Raw genomic sequence first — 20,268 nt, 5'->3', positions numbered from 1 at the left:
TAAACAATGAATATACAGTGAACATTTATCTGTTACCATAGGAAAAAAAATTGCCTGTTACTCACATGGCACTGTGCGGAGGTAGAGGTTGTCACGAATGATTTGCTGAAGTTCGTGGTCCACAGAACCCTTCTGAAATCTTAAGTTGAGGTAGTGACGAAGATCCTTATCAACAATTCCTCCTAGAATAATACAGTTTCTTAATAAAGGATGTTGGAAAATATTTTAACTATGTAATTTGATCTGTCATAAACATACTCATGAAGCCATTTAAAACATGCATTATTTCACATTGCTCTTTTGACCTTCTGAAACATTTGCCGTCCATAATAATAAAAGATAACATTCACTAAGATAACAATTATCCACTCAGTCAGTGCTCAGTGTTTTACATGCACTCTTTGTTTTTCATTTAGAATGAAGTCTTTATTACAGCAAAGGACACATGGTACTCTTGAACTGAAATCATACTAAAATGCCATAGTGTATCTCATTGCATGGCTAAAAAGACTTTTTTTTTTACTTCCCACTCTCCCTTTCTTCCAGTCTTTCTGCCTTTGAATTTGACCACTCTAGGTATCTTAGACAAGTGGAATCGTATAATATTTTCCATTTGTGACAGGCTTATTTCACTTAGTATGTCTTCAAGGTTTGAAAAGGTTTTTCAGTTATTTAAAGTTACTCTGGATTTAGATAAGTAGGGTGATAAAGAAGTTAAAAGAAAAAGAATTACACCAATATTAATGCTTTACTACCTTTATAAAATGAATCAAAATAATGTATCTGCCATATAAAATATGTGCAGATGTTTTTAACTACAATGTTTGAAAGACTTTAGGTATTTTTAAATTTTATTATTATTATTATAGAAATAATAATAACATAATTTTGAGTACATTTTTCATTATAATCTAATGAAAAACAAACTGGGCTACAGGTAAGAAAATCAATACTGTGAATTTATCAAAGATTATTTTCATATTTAATGATAATTATGTTAAATTATGAAGATTTATCTAAGGCCCTTCATATTCTTATACTTGGAAGAATGAATTATAAATCAAAATACTTATAAAAATATAAATAAGAATTTCTAAAACCCTGATCTTTTCAAACATATTAGGGTAATTGAGCCAAGACAAAGAATTACAGATAGAGGAAATAGGATGTCTGTAATAGTTACAAAAATCATATTTTCTTCAAATCCTTTTGAATCTCAAAATTATAATTCATTATCAATCTATTTGCACCACCATGACCACATAAAATAGCCTTATGGACGCAGCCCACGGGTCCTCCCACGGGGATCCGGCCTGAGGAGCAGTGGCGGGAGCGTCAAGACTAGGGCGGCGCGAAAGGTAGGAGGTGTGGAGAATTTCGGGTTTCGAAAAAGGTTTTGCTGACTGATTCCAACAAAAGTGAGGCATGGCTTCCGGAAACATGGTGGAAGTGTAAGACGCGGAGATCACCTTCCTCCCCACAGATACACCAGAAATACATCTACACGTGGAACAACTCCTACAGAACACCTACTGAACACTGGCAGAAGACCTCAGACCTCCCAAAAGGCAAGAAACTCCCCCCACGTACCTGAGTAAGGCAAAAGAAAAAAGAATAAACAGAGACAAAAGGATAGGGACGGGACCTGCACCAGTGGGAGGGAGCTGCGAAGGAGGAAAGGTTTCTACACACTAGGAAGCCCCTTTGTGGGCGGAGACTGTGGGTGGCGGAGGGGGAAAGCTTCGGGGCCGCGGGGGAGAGCACAGCAACAGGGGTGTGGAGGGCAAAGTGGAAAGATTCCCACATAGAGGATCGGTGCCGACCGGCACTCACCAGCCCGAGAGGCTTGTCTGCTCACCCGCCGGGGCGGGCGGGGCTGGGAGTTGAGGCTTGGGCTTCGGTCTGAGCGCCGGGAGAGGACGGGTGTTGGCGGCGTGAACACAGCCTGCAGGGGGTTAGTGAACCACGGCTAGCCGGGAGGGAGTCCGGGGAAAAGTCTGGACCTGCCGAAGAGGCAAGAGACTTTTTCTTCCCTCTTTATTTCCTGGTGCACGAGGAGAGGGGATTAAGAGAGACGCTTAAAGGAGCTCCAGAGACGAGCGCGAGCCACGGCTAAAAGCGCAGACCCCAGAGACGGGCATGAGATGCTAAGGCTGCTGCTGCCGCCACCAAGAAGCCTGTGTGCGAGCACAGGTCACTTTCCACACTGCCCTTCCGGGGAGCCTGTGCAGCCCGCCACTGCCAGGGTCCCAGGATCCAGGGACAACTCCCCCGGGAGAACGCACGGCGCACCTCAGGGTGGTGCAACGTCACGCCGGCCTCTGCCACCGCAGGCCTGCCCCACACTCCGTGCCCCTCCCTCCCCCCCGGCCTGAGTGAGCCAGAGCCCCCGAATCAGCGGTTCCTTTAACCCCGTCTTGTCTGAGCGAAGAACAGATGCCCTCTGGTGACCTACACGCAGAGGCAGGGTCAAATCCAAAGCTGAGCCCCGGGAGCTGTGCGAACAAAGAAGAGAAGGGGAAATCTTTCCCAGCAGTCTCAGGAGCAGCGGATTAAATCTCCACAATCAACTTGATGTACCCTGCACCTGTGGAATACCTGAATAGACAATGAATCACTCCCAAATTGAGGAGGTGGACTTTGAGAGCAAGATTTATGATTTTTTCCTCTTTTCCTCTTTTTGTGAGTGTGTATGTGTGTGTATGCTTCTGTGTGAGATTTTGTCTGTATAGCTTTGCTTCCACCATTTGTCCTAGGGTTCTATCCGTCCGTTTTTTTTGTTTTGGCTTGGTTTTAATTTTTTTTTCTTAATTTTTTTGTTTTAATAACTTTATTATATTTTATCTTACTTTATTTTATTTTACCTTATATTATTTCTTTCTTTTTTCCTTCCTTCCCTCCTTCCTTTCTCCCTCCCTCCTTTCTTTCTTTCTTTCTCTCTCTCTCTCCCTCCCTCCCTCCCTCCCTCCCTCTCTCTCCCTCCCTCCCTCCCTCTCTCTCTCTCTCTCTCTCTCTCTCTCTTTCTTTCTTCTTCTACTAATTCTTTCTTTCTACTTTTTCTCCCTTGTATTCTGAGCTGTGTGGATGAAAGGCTCTTGCTGCAGCCAGGAGTCTGTGCTGTGCCTCTGAGGTGGGAGAGCCAACTTCAGGACACTGGTCCACAAGAGACCTCCCGGCTCCACATAATATCAAACGGCGAAAATCTCCCAGAGATCTCCATCTCAACACCAGCACCCAGCTTCGCTCAACGACCAGCAAGCTACAGTGCTGGACATCCTATGCCAAACAACTAGCAAGACAGGAACACAACCCCACCCATTAGCAGAGAGGCTGCCTAAAATCACAATAAGTCCACAGACACCCCAAAGCACACCACCAGACGTGGACCTGCCCACCAGAAACACAAGATCCAGCCTCATCCACCAGAACACACACACCAGTCCCCTCCACCAGGAAGCCTACACAACCCACTGAACCAACCTTAGCCACTGGGGACAGACACCAAAAACAAGGGGAACTATGAACCTGCAGCCTGCAAAAAGGAGACGCCAAACACAGTAAGATAAGCAAAATGAGAAGACAGAAAAACACACAGCAGATGAAGGAGCAAGATAAAAACCCACCAGACCTAACAAATGAAGAGGAAACAGGCAGTCTACCTGAAAAAGAATTCAGAAAAATGATAGTAAAGATGATCCAAAATCTTGGAAATAGAATAGACAAAATGAAAGAAACATTTAAGAAGGACCTAGAAGAACTAAAGATGAAACAAGCAATGATGAACAACACAATAAATGAAATTAAAAATACTCTAGATGGGATCAATAGCAGAATAACTGAGGCAGAAGAACGGATAAGTGACCTGGAAGATAAAATAGTGGTAATAACTGCTGCAGAGCAGAATAAAGAGAAAAGAATGAAAAGACCTGAGGACAATCTCAGAGACCTCTGGGACAACATTAAACGCACCAACATTCGAATTATAGGGGTTCCAGAAGAAGAAGAGAAAAAGAAAGGGACTGAGAAAATATTTGAAGAGATTATAGTTGAAAATTTCATTAATGTGGGAAAGGAAATAGTTAATCAAATCCAGAAAGCACAGAGAGTCCCACACAAAATAAATCCAAGGAGAAATACGCCAAGACACATATTAATCAAACTGTCAAAAATTAAATACAAAGAAAACATATTAAAAGCAGCAAGGGAAAAACAATAAATAACACACAAGGGAATCCCCATAAGGTTAACAGCTAATCTTTCAGCAGAAACTCTGCAAGCCAGAAGGGACTGGCAGGTCATATTTAAAGTGATGAAGGAGAAAAAACCTGCAACCAAGATTACTCTAGCCAGCAAGGTTCTCATTCCGATTTGATGGAGAAATTAAAACCTTTACAGACAAGCAAAAGCTGAGAGAGTTCAGCACCACCAAACCAGATTTACAACAACTGCTAAAGGAACTTCTCTAGGCAAGAAAGACAAGAAAAGGAAAAGACCTACAATAATGAAACCAAAACAATTAAGAAAATGGGAACAGGAACATACATATCAATAATTACCTTAAATGTAAATGGATTAAATGGTCCAACCAAAAGACACAGATTGGCGGAATGGATACAAAAACAAGACCCATATATATGCTGTCTACAAGAGACCCACTTCAGACCTAGAGACACATACAGACTGAAAGTAAGGGGATGGAAAAAGATATTTTGTGCAAATGGAAACCAAAAGAAAGCTGGAGTAGCAATTCTCATATCAGACAAAATAGACTTTAAAATAAAGACTATTACAAGAGACAAAGAAGGACACTGCATAATGATCAAGGGATCGATCCAAGAAGAAGATATAACAATTGTAAATATTTATGCACCCAACATAGGAGCACCTCAATACATAAGGCAAATACTAACAGCCATAAAAGGGGAAATCAACAGTAACACATTCATAGTAGGGGATTTTAACACCCCACTTTCACCAATGGACAGATCATCCAAAATGAAAATAAATAAGGAAACACAAGCTTTAAATGATGCATTAAACAAGACGGACGTAATTGATATTTATAGGACATTCCATCCAAAAACAACAGAACACACATTTTTCTCAAGTGCTCATGGAACATTCTCCAGGATAGATCATATCTTGGGTCACAAATCAAGCCTTGGTAAATTTAAGAAAATTGAAACTGTATCAAGTATCTTTTCTGACCACAACGCTGTGAGACTAGATATCAATTACAGGAAAAGATCTGTAAAAAATACAAACACATGGAGGCTAAACAATACACTACTTAATAACGAAGTGATCACTGAAGAAATCAAAGAGGAAATTAAAAAATACCTAGAAACAAATGACAATGGAGACACGACGACCCAAAACCTATGGGATGCAGCAAAAGCAGTTCTAAGAGGGAAGTTTATAGCAATACAATCCTACCTTAAGAAACAGGAAACATCTCGAATAAACAACCTAACCTTGCACCTAAAGCAATTAGAGAAAGAAGAACAAAACAACCCCAAAGTTAGCAGAAGGAAAGATATCATAAAAATCAGATCAGAAATAAATGAAAAAGAAATGAAGGAAACAATAGCAAAGATCAATAAAACTAAATCTGGTTCTTTGAGAAGATAAACAAAATTGATACACCATTAGCCAGACTCATCAAGAAAAAAAAGGAGAAGACTCAAATCAATAGAATTAGAAATGAAAAAGGAGAAGTAACAACTGACACTGAAGAAATAACAAAAGATAATGAGAGATTACTACAAGCAACTCTATGCCAATAAAATGGACAACCTGGAAGAAATGGACAAATTCTTAGAAATGCACAACCTGCCAAGACTGAATCAGGAAGAAATAGAAAAGATGAACAGACCAATCAAAAGTGATGAAATTGAAACTGTGATTAAAAATCTTCCAACAGACAAAAGCCCAGGACCAGATGGCTTCACAGGCGAATTCTATCAAACATTTAGAGAAGAGCTAACACCTACCCTTCTCAAACTCTTCCAAAATATAGCAGAGGGAGGAACACTCCCAAACTCATTCTACAAGGCCACCATCACCCTGATACGAAAACCAGACAAGGATGTCACAAAGAAAGAAAACTACAGGCCAATATCACTGGTGAACATAGATGCAAAAATCCTCAACAAAATACTAGCAAACAGAATCCAACAGCACATTAAAAGGATCATACACCATGATCAAGTGGGGTTTATTCCAGGAAAGCAAGGATTCTTCAATATACGCAAATCAATCAACATGATACACCATATTAACAAATTGAAGGAGAAAAACCACATGATCATCTCAATAGATGCAGAGAAAGCTTTCGACAAAATTCAACACCCATTTATGCTAAAAACCCTGGAGAAAGTAGGCATAGAGGGAACTTTCCTCAACATAATAAAGGCCATATATGACAAGCCCACAGCCAACATCATCCTCAATGGTGAAAAACTGAAAGCATTTCCACCAAGATCAGGAACAAGACAAGGTTGCCCACTCTCACCACTCTTATTCAACATAGTTTTGGAAGTTTTAGCCACAGCAATCAGAGAAGAAAAGGAAATAAAAGGAATCCAAATTGGAAAAGAAGAAGTAAAGCTGTCACTGTTTGCAGATGACATGATACTATACATAGAGAATCCTAAAGATGCTACCAGAAAACTACTAGAGCTAATCAATGAATTCGGTAAAGTAGCAGGATACAAAATTAATGCACAGAAATGTCTTGTATGCCTATACACTAATGATGAAAAATCTGAAAGTGAAAACAAGAAAACACTCCCATTTACCATTGCAACAAAACAAATAAAATACCTAGGAATAAACCTACCTAAGGAGACAAAAGACCTGTATGCAGAAAATTATAAGACACTGATGAAAGAAATTAAAGATGATACAAATAGATGGAGAGATATACCATGTTCTTGGATTGGAAGAATCAACATTGTGAAAATGACTATACTACCCAAAGCAATCTACAGATTCAATGTAATCCCTATCAAACTACCACTGGCATTTTGCACAGAACTAGAACAAAAAATTTCGCAATTTGTATGGAAACACAAAAGACCCCGAATAGCTAAAGCAATCTTGAGAACGAAAAACGGAGCTGGAGGAATCAGGCTCCCTGACTTCAGACTATACTACAAAGCTACAGTGTTCAAGACAGTATGGTACTGGCGCAAAAACAGAAAGATAGATCAATGGAACAGGATAGAAAGCCCAGAGATAAACCCACGCACATATTGTCACCTTATCTTTGATAAAGGAGGCAGGAATGTACAGTGGAGAAAGGACAGCCTCTTCAATAAGTGGTGCTGGGAAAACTGGACTGGTATATGTAAAAGTATGAGATTAGATCACTCCCTAACACCATTCACAAAAATAAGCTCAAAATGGATTAAAGATCTAAATATAAGGCCAGAAACTATCAAACTCTTAGAGGAAAACAAAGGCAGAACACTCTATGACATAAATCACAGCAAGATCCTTTTTGACCCACCTCCTAGAGAAATGGAAATAAAAACAAAAATAAACAAATGGGACCTAATGAAACTTAAAAGCTTTTGCACAGCAAAGGAAACCATAAACAAGACCAAAAGACAACCCTCAGAATGGGAGAAAATATTTGCAAATGAAGCAACTGACAAAGGATTAATCTCCAAAATTTATAAGCAGCTCATGCAGCTCAATAACAAAAAACAAACAACCCAATCCAAAAATGGGCAGAAGACCTAAATAGACATTTCTCCAAAGAAGATATACAGATTGCCAACAAATACATGAAAGAATGCTCAACATCATTAATCATTAGAGAAATGCAAATCAAAACTACAAGGAGATGTCATCTCACACCAGTCAGAATGGCCATCATCAAAAAATCTAGAAACGATAAATGCTGGAGAGGGTGTGGAGAAAAGGGAACCCTCTTGCACTGTTGGTGGGAATGTAAATTGATACAGCCACTGTGGAGAACAGTATGGAAGTTCCTTAAAAATCTACAAATAGAACTACCATATGACCCAGCAATCCCACTACTGGGCATATACCCTGAGAAAACCATAATTCAAAAAGCATCATGTACCAAAATGTTCATTGCAGCTCTATTTACAATAGCCCAGAGATGGAAACAACCTAAGTGTCCATCATCGGATGAATGGATAAAGAAGATGTGGTACATATATACAATGGAATATTACTCAGCCATAAAAAGAAACGACATTGAGCTATCTGTAATGAGGTGGATAGACCTAGAGTCTGTCATACAGAGTGAAGTAAGTCAGAAAGAGAAAGACAAATACCATATGCTAACACATATATATATATGGAATTTAAGAAAAAAAAATGTCATGAAGCACCTAGGGGTAAGACAGGAATAAAGACACAGACCTACTAGAGAACAGACTTGAGGATACGGGGAGGGGGAAGGGTAAGCTGTGACAAAGCACGAGAGAGGCATGGACATATATACACTACCAAACGTAAGGTAGATAGCTAGTGGGAAGCAGCCGCATAGCACAGGGAGATCAGCTCAGTGCTTTGCGACCGCCTGGAGGGGTGGAATAGGAAGGGTTGGAGGGAGGGAGACGCAAGAAGGAAGAGATATGGGAACATATGTATATGTATAACTGATTCAGTTTGTTATAAAGCAGAAAGTGACACACCATTGTAAAGCAATTATACTCCAATGAAGATGTAAAAATAAAATAATAATAAAAAAATGAGATTCAAATCTATAAAAAAAATTTAAAAAATAGCCTTACGTGGGCGTGCATATAATGTTTTACACAAATAGTAAATATATTTGAAAACTATATATTGCTACATTTCTGAAGTTCCCATGTTCATTGTTTCAGTTGCCTCTAATCTGCTGGCTCAGCCTGAGCAAGATACCATACAAAATAGTATTTTTAACTGAACTATCAAAATTCTTACTCTCCAAAGTTTCTCATATATTTTAGTCAATAGTATCAATTTACTTTTCCACCCAATATAATATGATAGCAGAAAACAAATGATAGGAGCTTGCACATGTTATTTTCCAAATTCAATTTTTTTTTCAGTCAAAGAAGTGGAACACTCAGAAATGAAAATCACTTGAAACCACCATCGCATATATCAACAATTACCTATTGTTTACATCTCCAAATGCTCTGCGTTTCCATGGGTCTTAGACTTACTGACATCACACTGAATTAGTTAAAAATTAGAAATCCTGAAATTCTGAAGTTCTGTTTTCCTCCCTTGTTCTTTCCCAGTCAGAAAACATGCCTACCCTTGCTAATTCAATACAGCTGCAGAGCAATCACCATTCCTGACTGTTCTCAGCTGTCGTTTCTGCCGAGTTCTGAGTCTACAGATCCTTCATCACCTGTACTCCACCTCTCTTCTCTTTTTCTTTCTGTCTAATATGAGGGACATGCCAAGTGATGAGATGTTTTCTGGCAGCCCAAGAAAATGCTAACTATAGAACAACAGATGTAGTCTGTCCACTAAAGTAAGCTAGAATCACTCACCTAATATAACATGGATAAGCCCACATTTTGTAGTCCAAGATGATTCTTGCCCCTGAAAATGCATTATCAATTTAAACCATTTCTTCTACTAGAAAAATACCACATTAGCCCTCTCAAAAGTTTATTTACCTAAGAAAACAACAACAACAAAAAATGACTGTCTATTCATTCAATGACTGGATGTATCTTTTTTGCCATGGAAAAACCTGCTGAAGCTTCTGAGAATATAAACTTTCTTTTGTTAACTAAAATGAATTGCCACATTTGTTTTGGAAGGTCTTTCTTGGCCTCATATTTCAAAAATACTTTATCATCCTTCACAATTCATCATAGCATTTTTCATGTAAGGCAATTTTATTTACCCACTACCTTATTATGGAATATTCTGCTGGTTGCCTATCCAACATTCTTTCCTCTATTTTTTTTTATTTAGAACTTTGATTTAGTTTCAGGCCCAAACATTCTCAGACCCAGGACATGGATCACGGTTGTCTGAAACTGTCATACAATCTAGTTCCCTGCCTCCCTAGCTGCCCTTGAAGCTTCCAGCAGCTATGTCCTGGCCATTGAGACCTAACACAGAAGGAGGGTTTTCTTATTCATTGAACTAGAGTTTACATCTGATATCACGACCCTTCTCATCCAGTCAATCTTGGCTAGACTGGGTATTCCTCTTTGGGACTTCCACGGCCCCTCTGCTCTCTAGTAGACTTGATATTCTGACCACAAACCACAAAGGGAGATGGACAAGGGAAAAATCCAACATGCTAAGGATATTGTAGTAAAGTTAGAAACAGACTGGGTTCTGGATGGCTTCACTGAGCAGTTAAAATAATATTGGCAACTACATACCTTAGGATAACTTGTTATAAGAGAAAAAGGAAATCGTCATTTTCTAAGACTATTATGATTTCTCTTTGCAACTATACATGACCCCAATCAACATATTAGATGTATAGAAACGTTTCGCATACATATGTATACATAATATGTATACATATTTTATGTATATATAAATACATACTTTTAAATGCATATTTTTCCTTAATTCGAAATTTCACTTGAAGAAGGATTAAGCAATGGATAGTGGGCAATGGCTGAGCTGAAAAATAGAGCCTGGCTCTTAAGACTACCTGATTTCAGGTATATAAGTTAACATCTTAAAGCAAGCTAAAAAATAAACAATGCCACATACTGAGTGTCCAGTAAATGTTATATATAATTAAAATAAAAAATATTATCTTCTATCTTATTTGTCATAGTTATAATTTTTGGTTTTATCATTATTGTTTGTAGAGTTTCTGTTTTGCCATTTGTTAGTAATACCTAGATTTGGTAGCTTAGAGAATACCTACATCAATCATTCTGTCAAGCATAGCACTGCCAAGTTCATCATTGCATTGCATGCCTTAGCCATTGTACTCTTCAAAACAATTCAGTGGTTCTTGCTTACTATTATATTTTAAAAATTATTGAGTAATTTTACTTAACTGTGAAAAAAAATTATTTTCTTTATTTTACAAAATAAAATAGTAGATTAAAAGATATAATACCTTCTCAAATTACACATTTGCCAAAAAGAGATCTGGGAAAAATATAAAGCCTATGATTCTGCTTCTAAATAACATGTACCTAATTTTCATAATCTACAGTCTGAAGACCAAACTTCTTAGTCCAAAGTAGTCAACCATTTTCTCAACATAACCCCAAACAAGCTTTTCAATCTGATATCAAAGTATAACCTAAGAAGAACCCTTAGGAGAGAACTTAATCCAAACTCTTCATTTGCAAATGAAGAAAGTGAAGCTCACACAAATTATTTGGCACTGGGCTCAGAGCAAATATGGGGTGGGGAGTGGAAGAAGAATCAGGGAGCAAATCCTATAGATTATTTGAGGAGAAAACTATAAATGTTACCACTTGAAAATGGTGTGCATCTCTGTAGTTTCTATACTTTTCAGAAATGCTCCCAGGAGAACTGCTTTGTTCCCTCCCCTGCTTGAATGCCCAGATAGAGGAAGCAAAGGAAGAAGTTACAGCTTGGCTCAGATGGACAGAATCTCCTTGGCATATTCCTTAAGAAAAATTGTTTGTTTTAGTCATGTAGCCAAAGCCAGACAATCTTCCTAAGGTTGAGGGAGAAATACACCAGGCTCTATATTGTTTGTGCCAAGAGTCTGACTGCTAATAGCTGGCGAGAGTAGTCCCATCCCTCATTTGTGGGCATAACCATTGGCTCAAATTTTCCTGTCCCTTGAGTCAACTGTTTCTCAAATCAGTATGCACCTTAAAAACTTGTAAACTGGGGAGAGTAATTCACTGATTTGTATGGTGCTGGGTGTGTATGAAAAAGAAGATGGAGATGAGCAGCACGCCAAAGTCTGGTTCATTCTGATGTAATTTATTCATCCTGTGATTTAGCCAAATGAGGCTACTCTAACATTCTATTGACCGTACTTATTCTTCCTTCTCTATACCTCATTTTTTTTTTTCCTTACACTCCATAAAACTCTGAAGTGGGCATTTGATTTGTTTGTTTGTTTGTGCTTTATTTTTTTCACCCATATTTATGCTTTATCTTATGATACCTTCTTTTAGTAACAGTACCCTGATTTCCCTTTTCAAGTCACTGTATCTCTCTCATTCTGTACAAATGTAGTCACACTTTTAGTCAGTTTTCCCTGTTCTCTCTTATCCAAATAAAGTTTCTTTTCCAGGAGTTGTCTTTATAAGTGGAGTTACCCAAGGATGTGCATGCGAGTGCATGCATCCTGAAAGTAGCACCCTGAAAAATCTACCCATCACTTTTGCTTCCTGGATATACAGAATTGCCCCTTTCCTGTGTTTTTCTAGCCAATTTCTTCAACTTCCCCTTTGTTGTTTTCAAATAAAAAACATCACAGGGCTTCGCTGGTGGCACAGTGGTTGAGAGTCCCCCTGCCGATGCAGGGGACACGGGTTCGTGCCCCGGTCCGGGAAGATCCCACATGCCGCGGAGCAGCTGGGCCCGTGAGCCATGGCCGCTGAGCCTGTGCGTCCGGAGCCTGTGCTCCGCAACGGGAGAGGCCACAACAGTGAGAGGCCCGTGTACCGCAAAAAAAAAAAAAAAAAAAAAAAATCACAGATAAGAAAGCCCTCCCTTTGATACTACCAGTGGAATTCATATCCATCCTTCAACTTAAAATTATCCTCCCCTTGGCCTTCCTTGTGATCTTTTGGCCAGAAGTCTTCTCACTCCTCTGAACTTCCATGTCCTGGTCACCTTTCTTAAATACCTGTACATTCTAACAGGCCATATAATAACTAGTGGATCTACTTTAAGTTATGTATTAAACTGTAAGCTCCCCAGGACAGGGAATTTCCTAATCATTTTATATATTCTCCCCTCTCCTCACTTCAATCTCTACAGCAGTGCCTTCTTAATATAAGTGGCCCTGAAATGTTTGCTGAATAAATAAATCACAAATGCTATAGTGGATAGAATGCTAGATTACAGATTTGGAAACTGAGTTTTAATTACCACTCCAACACATTCATTGAGTGGTCTTGCACAAGTCATTTAATCTTTTCTGGGTCTCATTTTTCTTACCTGTAAAAGGTGGTTCTGTTTGTGTTGCTATAACAGAATACCATTAGAATGGGTGAATTAAACAACAAATATCTATCTCACAGCTCAGACACCTGAGAAGTCCAAGATCAAACAGCTGGTAGACTGGGTGCCTGATGAGGGTACTCTTCCTGGTCTGCAGATGGCCATCTTCTTGTATCCCCTACGGCTGAGAGTGAAATCGTCTCTCTCGCGCTTCTTCTTATAAGGGTACATATCCCATTCATGAGAGTTCCACCCTTATGACCTAACTACTTCCCAAAGGCCCAACTTCCTAAGACTTTCACAATGGGGGAGTCAGGATTTCAACATATGACCTTTGGAGGGGACAAAAACATTCAACCATAACAATATTTGTAGAACCCAATAAGGTCTCTGCTAGATCTAAATTCTATACTTCCATATAAACTATCTACTAAATATTTCTTACAGTTTGGAGTTTTTTTGGTAATCAGACAACTAAATTATTTTATTGTTAGTTATAATTACAGATCACAAGTTAGTTATAGCCCATAAGAAATAAAGGCATGGAAAACACTAATTTAAAAAGCTATCTGAACCCCAATGTTCACAGCAGATTATTTACAATTGCCAAGATATGAAAGCAACCTAAGTATTCACCAGCAGATGAATGGATAAAGAAGATGTGGGGGTGTGTGTGTGTGTACATACATTATATATGTGTAAAATGTATGTATAAAATGTAATACTACTCAGCCATTAAAAAAATGAAATTTTGCCATGTGCAGCAACATGGATGCACTTGGAGGGCACTATGCTAAGTGAAATAAGTCAGACAGAGAAAGACAAACACTGTATGACGTCACTTACACGTGGAATCTAAAAAATACAAGAAACTAGTGATTATACCAAAAAAAAGCAGACTCAAATATATAGAGAACAAACTAATGGTTACCAGTGGGGAGGGGCAATACAGGGGTATGGGATTAAGTGGTACAAACTATTAGATATAAAATAAACTACAAGGATATATTTTACAACATGGGGAATATAGCCAATATTTTATAATAACTATAAATGGAGTATAACATTTAAAAATTGTGAATCACTATATTGTATACCTGTAACTTATATAATATGGTACATCAAGTATACTTCAATTAAAAAAAGAAAAAAAATACATAGATAATCTCCCTTTGATATTATTTTTTTATTATCTGAATTGTCTAGGAAGCTAAGATCATCAACACGAAATTGATTTCATACCTTGTCATTGTCAAAAAAGTAGTAAAGTAATCAAGCAAAGCAGTCTGTAAGGAATTGGAAGAAGGGGAAGATCTATCCATTTGCCTTAAGATATGCCCATGAGTAATTGCAAATTCATTTTATGTTAATTTATTGGATGGTGGGGAAGTTGAGGAAGTAGGAACATATTACAGGGCTTTGTTGCTATGCCCCTTTTCCAGGAATAGTTTCTTCTTGACTCACCTCAAAAATGGTGAAATAAATCACAGAAAAGTTGATTGATTCTTTTAAGCTCCACAGCCACAAAATAGGTGACAGACATATCTAATCCAGTCTGCTGGAGCACGCTCCATCCCCTTTTAGGTGAAAAATGGTGTCTTTGGTTTCTTATGATCTAGAGACCCATCTCATTTACAAATGGCTAGAGTACTGTACACAACCACTGAATTCATTTGATCTATACTAGTCTTTCTATAAATTATGAGCCAGTAAAATTGTTCTTCCCCCAGTAATTCTCCTTTGCCTATTTTAAATAGAAGCACAAATATAAGGCCCTTGGTGACTCATTGCAGATGCCATGGTTAATTGCTTTTCCACAGCTGAAAACATTTAGGTGTATGAAAATATGTAACCCTTCCATGTTTTAATCATAGTATCAGAGGGTTTAGTCAATCCTTTTAATCATGATTTAATACCTTTGTGTGTTGTTTTTCTTCAAAATTTCAGTGGTGTCACATATTTTGTATAAGAAATGAAATAATAAAAGAGACGGAAACATATTAAACAGTTGCAGATCATTAGTAGATTCAAAACTAGAGAGAATAATTGGTATTTCAGAAAAATGACAGATAAATGTAAGTGGCTTATAATAATATTCTCCAGCTCTATTGAAAATGGGTTTTTTATCATTTCCTTCCCCCCACTATTGTACAGATGGAATATTATTATCATTTCATTTTTCATTGTTAGTCTTGGTCTCAAAGTAAATGTTAGAGTTCTTCTTATAGTTATGATTATAGGTTCCCATGGAGAAGGAAAAATGAGTACTCACTGTATTCCTGGCATTGTGCTAGGTGCTGTATGTGCATTACCCAAAATTTTACGATCAAGAAATGTAAAGGAAGGGAACATAGTTGAAAGTAAACTCAAGTGCATCTAAATTTTCTATGATGTCTCAAGATGGCTAATTTAGTCTAGGAATAGGGCATTTCCCACTGATTTATTTGACTCACCTAACTCTTAAATATTAGATGTTCATTATAAAAAGCAGGATTCAGCTAATTAAAAAAAAGATATATGACCAAAAGTGAATCTGACCTGAATTCAATTCATTTTTTTAAACCAGAGATTATACTACTGTAAGTTAAAAAAAAAAATCTATTACAATAGTTATGAGTGGGTTTGAACTCACTGAAGGTTAATAAACCGCAAAGCTCTAAAGTTTCTACATAAAATTACTAAGGTCAAAAAAATAAACTATTGTCCAAAATAGCTACATAATTTAGCAGGCAAAAAAAAAAATTTTTTAGGGTCTTAGTTTACTGTCTTTTAAACTTTATTCCAAAGTTTTGTTCTTAGAAAATCCAATTTAAGAATTCACCCACAGGGGTTTCCCTGATGGCACGGTGGTTGAGAATCTGCCTGCCAATGCAGGGGACACGGGTCCGAGCCCTGGTCTGGGAAGATCCCACATGCCAAGGAGCACCTAGGCCCGTCAGCCACAACTACTGAGCCTGCGCGTCTGGAGCCTGTGCTCCGCAACGGGAGGCCGCAATAGTGAGAGGCCCGCGCACCGCGACGAAGAGTGGCCCCCACTTGCCGCAACTAGAGAAAGCCCTCGCACAGAAACAAAGACCCAACACAGCCAAAAATAAATAAATAATTAAATATTTTTTTACAAAAGAACTCATCCTCATTAATTTTATTTTTTAAATTTATTTTTTATTTACTTTATTTTTGGCTGTGTTGGGTCTTCGTCGCTGCGCACAGGCTTTCTCTAGTAGTGGCGAGTGGGGGCTACTCTTCGTTGCCATGCACGGGCTTCTCATTGCGGTGGCTTCTCTTTGTTTCAGAGCATGGGCTCTAGGCGCCCAGGCTTCAGTAGTTGTGGCATGTGGGCTCAGTAGTTGTGGCTCACAGGCTCAGTAGTTGTGGTTCACGGGCTTAGTTGCTCTGCGGCATGTGGGATCTTCCTGGACCAGGGCTCAAACCTGTGTCCCCTGCATTGGCAGGCGGATTCTTAACCACTGCACCACCAGGGAAGCCCTACCCACATTAATTTTAAAAAGCACAAATTAAACTGCTCATATGAGGTACACATTCATTTATAAAACTAAAAGTGAACACGTGAACAGTATTTGAAAAATGAATATTTGAGCTTATTTTGTTTTATATTAGTAAGCTATTATCCCCAAGTCAGCTAAAATTATATATAGTCATATATTTAAATATTTTTAAATAGTGATAATATGAATAAAATTGATGGAGAATTAGCAGGATCAGATCTGTAAATATTTGACATTATTTCATGTTTTAAGAACTAAAAGCAAGGTGAGTCCTCTCATTTTATTTTTTTCTAACCTGCTGCAACCTAAAACTCCCAGGTGACCTGGTACAATAGATGGTCCACTCCAAATGTCTTTACGCTGAAAAGTATCATGACATAAACACATTGCCCAAATTGACTTAAAAAGAAACCACAATTTTATTTGTGAGCCCATTTTATGATAATACAGTTAAACATATTCCTTTCAAGTCATTCCAAAGCACAGACTAATATATCTTCCATAGGTTGTGTAAGGATGGATCATTTATTTTTCTTTTTTTTTTGGACGGATCATTTCTAATGAAGTTAAAACAATTCTAGGCACATGATTTGAACTGTTACATGGCTAACTTCCAATAATGAAGAATGTGTTCTGAAAGTTTATTTTGGAGTGCAGACTGGTTTATCCCAAAGAAATAATGTTGCATATTATATCTTTGGCCACCTATAAGTCTTTTAAGTTAATTAGGCACCAGAGGTATATTATTCATAATATGCTGGAAACATGTTGTCATACATTGCAATGTATAACAATGCTTCCTGGGAGGTGGGAGCAGAGGAATAATGGCTGAAGTTCCAACTTAGGCTGACAGGTTCTTAAAAACTCAAAACCCTCCTTTCACAAGGAGAGTTAGATGGAACACTCCCAACTCCAATACCCTGGTGGGAATTCTTGCTGCCACTGTCAAAGATTCCTTAGTGCAAGGATGGGTTAGGAGTGAGCAGAAGAGCAGCGGACTATTGGGAGATAAATTCTTTATGCTCTTGTATAAAGGGTTATGGGACAATGAACGTCTTGCTAATATATATTCTTATAGCTCTCCCCAACCCAAACTCTCTTTTTCTTAGGAGGGCCTCAGTCCTAGTTTATTCTGAAGTTCTGCCTGTCTCAGTTTATACTGCCATCAGCCATTTGGTCTGATTTCACTATAAAATGAGCTGAAATTTCTTTGCCATTTAGAAGCAAATACAAAATCACTTTGAAATTTCCCTGGCATTAAAAAATCTGAAACGCCTTTCCCCACAGAATTTGTAAGCCCTAAACCCTTTTATCTATTCCCCACCCCTGGCTCCAATACATAAAAACATATAGACCTTGTAGGAAAGACAAGGGCAGGGCGTAATAGTGAAAAACTGAGTATTACAAAACCTGGAACGTATCTTCAAATTTCAGAAGAAATCTAGGTTCACATAAGTCAGTTTAGATATGTCATTCAAGGAACAGGATATGTGCGTGCATGCACAATGGGTGCCTGTGTGTTAGAGAAGTTGAAGTGGGTGGGCAATGAGGAGGAAGAAAATAGCCATTGGGGGCTATTACAGTGATGGTGGAGGAAGGACAAGGGAAGATCTCTTCATCATTCTTGTTTCTGGGTTGTAACTACTCCCATCTCTGAAAGGCAGGGCCCTGATCTGACCCAGGAGAGAAATGAAAAGCAGAAATTAGGTTTAAGAGACTGAACTCACACTATATGTGAGACTGCAGTGGAAAGGGAAGTGGGGAGGGAAACCTTCATGCGTTGGAAGTTGGAAAAGAAAGCTATGCCTGTTGCCAAGTGGCTAAGTGTGCTATGCTCCCAAGTGACTGGAAGGGGAGTATATGAGTCAAGCAGGAAGCAGTCAAGGACCCTGAAAGTGAATTGTATTCTAATGGACTTTCACTGAATTATACAACTCTGGCTATTTATACACTTGCCAGGTAAAGTGCTATAGACTTGTAAACTCAATTATCTAGACCTGAAGGCAATAAATTAAAATTTCCTTAAAATTCATTTTTAGACATCCGTGGCTGTTATCACCTCTAGAAATATAGGGAAGACTGAGCCAAGAACAGGAAAGAAGAAAAAATATACAATTAACCAAAGGCATTCTTAATTGCCTTCTGTCCATAGTACATATAAAATTACATCTAAAATTATATATGGTTTTTGAACTGATAAAAGTGTATTTAGAGGTGGCCATCTTCAACAACCACAACTCATCCCTTAAATTTGTCTCCAATGAAAGCCTACTAAAAATATCTTTTTGAAGTAAACTTTCATTTTTACTGAACTATTACTATTTGTTCTTAACAAATTTTATGAAAATGTTTTGCGACTATTTACCTAGGAATACATTTTGAAATCAAGAAAAAATTAGATGCTACAAACTTCATTAGAAATGAATTTTTACTTCAGTTAGGGGAAGGATGACAGCAGAGAGGAGAATAAGAACAAATCTGAAAAGGAATAAGAAACACATACACACACACACACACACACACACACATATGGTGCATGATTTTTCACATTTTGGGACGGTATTCAAGTGGTAATTGTATTGAAGGGAGCTGAAGATTAACTACTTCCTGTGGGCAGGCCCAAGAAATAAAAAAGTTTTTATGCTGCCCAATGTCTAACTTTATCACAGAGCATTACTATTATATTATGAAAATTGGTGGATAGGAGGAACAAATTTTGCTAATCTTCATTTATGACAAACTTCATTTTCCTGCCTAATACAATTTTTATTCTTTAAAGCCTAGCACAGTGACTTATAATTGCTTGGAATTCAATAAATATTAGTTGAATTACATTCCTAATCAATTGATGACAAACAATTTTCCCAATAATGATAGATATTTCAAATACATGAATGCACCAATAGTCAGTGTGATTTAATAAAAGTTCAGAAAAGTTCCCTGTCATAAAAGAGGGTTCTGCCATTCCTATATATTTCTTTTTTACACTGATACTATGAGCTCTTTGCTAGTTCATGAAAGTGGTTTTTGTATCATTAACCCTGTAGTGTAAAAATCTCATTTGAATGAAATTTTACTTTCTTTTCTCAAATAACCACCTTCATACTCCAACAGAGATAATTTTGTTCTCAAAAGTATGTATAAGGAAACATAAGTAGGACTTCACTGGTGGCACAGTGGTTAAGAATCTGCCTGCCAATGCAGGGGACACGGGTTTTATCCCTGGTTGGGGAAGACTCCACATGCCACGGAGCAACTAAGCCCATGCACTGCAACTACTGAGGCTGTGCTCTAGAGGCCGCGAGCCACAACTACTGAGCCCACATGCTACAACTATTGAAGCCTGCGTGCCTAGAGCCCGTGCTCCGCAACAAGAGAAGCCACCGCAATTAGAAGCCTGTGCACCACAATGGAGAGTAGACCCCGCTTGCTGCAACTAGAGAAAGCCCGTACACAGCAACGAGGACCCAATACAGCCAAAAATAAATAAATAAATTTATATAAAAAAAGAAAACATAAATATTATATTTTTAGTCTGTTTATTTTATGTTTTTGGAAGTATATGTCCAAAAATTCTTAATATTTTCTGGGGTAGCATTACCATTGATTGCCCCAGTCATGTGTTTTTATTATATACTACTTA

General features: G+C 38.0%; 1 protein-coding gene across 11 annotated transcripts in view; it reads right to left on the bottom strand.

Annotated features, from left to right (window-relative positions):
• Positions 1–20,268, bottom strand: part of MAGI2 (membrane associated guanylate kinase, WW and PDZ domain containing 2) — a 1,374,207-nt gene that overhangs the window by 988,039 nt on the left and 365,900 nt on the right. For all 11 annotated transcript variants that reach the window (XM_049714931.1, XM_049714925.1, XM_049714927.1 and 8 more), the window contains exon 2: positions 66–182. In XM_049714931.1, the coding sequence (XP_049570888.1) occupies positions 66–182 (117 nt within the window). The remainder of the gene's footprint in view (positions 1–65; positions 183–20,268) is intronic.

This window comes from Orcinus orca, chromosome 9 (genome assembly GCF_937001465.1).
Source record: "Orcinus orca chromosome 9, mOrcOrc1.1, whole genome shotgun sequence".
Taxonomy (NCBI): domain Eukaryota; kingdom Metazoa; phylum Chordata; class Mammalia; order Artiodactyla; family Delphinidae; genus Orcinus; species Orcinus orca.
The sequence above is the reverse complement of the archived record's forward strand: the minus strand, read 5'-3'. Positions and strand labels throughout refer to the sequence as shown.